This window comes from Papaver somniferum, chromosome 1 (genome assembly GCF_003573695.1).
Source record: "Papaver somniferum cultivar HN1 chromosome 1, ASM357369v1, whole genome shotgun sequence".
In the NCBI taxonomy this organism is placed as follows: domain Eukaryota; kingdom Viridiplantae; phylum Streptophyta; class Magnoliopsida; order Ranunculales; family Papaveraceae; genus Papaver; species Papaver somniferum.
This window is the reverse complement of record NC_039358.1, coordinates 182818767-182821265: the sequence shown is the minus strand read 5'-3', so window position 1 is coordinate 182821265 and position 2499 is coordinate 182818767. Positions and strand designations below refer to the sequence as shown.

The 2499-nt window shown below is 35.5% G+C and overlaps 1 protein-coding gene across 1 annotated transcript; it reads left to right on the top strand.

Annotated features, from left to right (window-relative positions):
- Positions 1-426: 426 nt before the first annotated feature.
- On the top strand, positions 427-1575 carry LOC113355364. Its single transcript, XM_026598203.1, has one exon. It carries the CDS (start codon positions 427-429, stop codon positions 1573-1575), a length of 1149 nt encoding a protein of 382 aa, XP_026453988.1.
- The last annotated feature ends 924 nt before the right edge of the window (positions 1576-2499 follow it).

The window sequence follows — 2499 nt, the reverse complement described above, 5'->3', positions numbered from 1 at the left end:
ACTTGGTCGAAGCGAAAAGCGTACCAACACATATTTCGAGATATAGAAAGGCGAAGTATACTCGGCTCGAAATACCAAATGTGTATAATCTAAGTCTATATATATAGCATATGACTTTTTGTCTTAAGAAGTAGGAGATAGAGTAGATAGACTTTTGAGTGACAGATAAGTTCAAGTCTTCACATATCTTTTTGTCGAGAAGTTCCACCGGTTCCTTGAGTAGTTATTCTACTTGTATGATGAATCGCCATGAAGTTCTTGAGCTCAACTACACTTTCTATCCTAGTCTGAGACTTAGCTATAATATACTAGAAATCAAGACTTATAGTTTTGATCACTAACATTGACAAACATGCTTGAGATAACAACGCATGCGAGTTCGACCGAGCAATGCTCTAACAGATTCTGCCAACTGAGCTCATGGAAATGATTAATATAAGTGATTTACCAGTAGTAAGTAGAAGTGGAGACAAGAGAATATGTACTGGAACTATCACAGGCCATTTTACAGTTGCTTCAGCAGTGGAAGTCATGAGACATAAATTTCCTCCTTTGCATTGGACAAAAAAGGTATGGCACAAATCTATTCATCCTAGTATTTCTAGTAATATTTGGAAACTAGGTAGAAATATTTGTGCAACTGATGATAATATGAAGAAAAGAAAGTTCCATAGAGTATCGAGATGCATATTATGCAGAAGAAGGGAGGAAACAAAAGACCATATGCTTTGGTATTGTAATTACAGTGAGATCATTTGGAGCTGGTTGGGCGGCATCTTTAACTTTAAAAATCCAAGATCTTTTGAGGATATATTTCAGCTGGAAAAAAACAAGAGTCCAGCTATCAAAGAAATATGGTTGTTGTGTGCATTTGTTAGTATGAAGGAACTCTGGTTCTTGAGAGATGATTGGACTTATGGAAAAGAGGAAGTTAATATCAATGCCACTAAGAAGAGGATAATGAAAATCATATCTGACTGTGATATAAGAATGAAAGCACATATGTGGAATAGCCAATATGATCTGCAAGTACTCAAAAGTTTTGGATTAAAGACCAGAAGGGTGGAGAGCTTGATAATTAAAGAAGTCTACTTCCAATTACCAAGTCAGGGTAAATTATTGCTTTGTTGTGATGGTGCATCTAGAGGAAATCCAGGTATGACTGGGTATGGGATTGTTGGGAGAACTCACACAGGTGAATTTGTGGTTGCAATTTCAGGAGGATTAGGCATATCAACAAATTTTTATGCAGAAGTATTTTCCATACTAATTGCAGGGGAATGGGAAATACAGAATGAATTCCAAGAACTTTTCAGAACAGATTCTCGAGCAGTAAAGAATGCCTTCCAGAGTGGGAAATTTCCTTGGTTTACAATAACAAGATGGGAGAAGATATGTGTTGTTGTGTTATCCTGGAGCTTCACTCATAGTTACAGAGAAGTTAACTTCTCAGCTGACAACATGGCAAAAAAGGGTGTTGCTCTTGGTAGAGGAGAAAAAAGAGTATATGATAGTAAACCATCATTCTTGGGCTGTCTGGAAAGCCCAGATCAAGTTTATTTTAAATTTTGTTAAAAGTCATATAACGGGCTTCTTTTTGACTCTTTTTGTTTTTATATTTCTTGAGTTGTAATTTTTGAACTCCTTCGGTTATTAATAAAATTTTATTGTTAAGCAAAAAAAAAAAATATATATATATATCAATCACCTCACAATAATCTTAATCGTATGGTAGCGAAACAAGATATTGTGGAATCACAAACGATGAGACGAAGATGTTTGTGACTACTTTTTACCTTGCCTATCGGAGAATCAATCTCGAGCAAATCTTAGTGAAGAAAGTACTCAATACGATAGAACAGGGCCATATCAGAACACGCAACTACAGAGAAAATAGTTTGGTATGGCTTCACAATCCCAATGACGTATTCAAGTCGTTAACCTACAGGGTTTCGTGAAAAACCTAAGGTTAAAGGAGAATCAACTCTAATCGCAACTAGTATCACACAGGAGGTGTGGGGATTAGGTTTCCCAGTTGCTAGAGTTCTCCTTTATATAGTCTTCAAAATCAGGGTTTGCAATCAATGCTATCTTGGTAACAAAGCATTCAATATTCGCCTTTAGATGAAAACCTGATTAGACTCAAGCTAATATCTTTCAGCCGTTAGATCAAACTTAGTTTGTTACACACAAATGAAAAGTGACTTCATTTAGATATGAGTAACCGTACCTAAACGTGTGCGCCTTGTTGGCTCAACAATAGTTAACCAAAATTATCCATATGAACATTTTCATATCAACCTTATTCATCTTAACCGCAACTAGTTCAAATGACTCAAATGAAACTAGTTAAAGAGTTGTTCATTTTTTTGTATTCTCATAGAAGTATACAAGACACAATTGAAGCAAAATCGATTTTGATTCACTCGAATTAAGTTAGGAACATTATACCCACGGTTTGCAAAAGATTGCATTCCTTATTATATGAACAAGCATCTT

Coding starts and splice junctions, on each gene's coding strand:
- LOC113355364 (XM_026598203.1), top strand. CDS start 427: ATGATTAATATAAGTGATTTACCAGTAGTAAGTAGAAGTGGAGACAAG.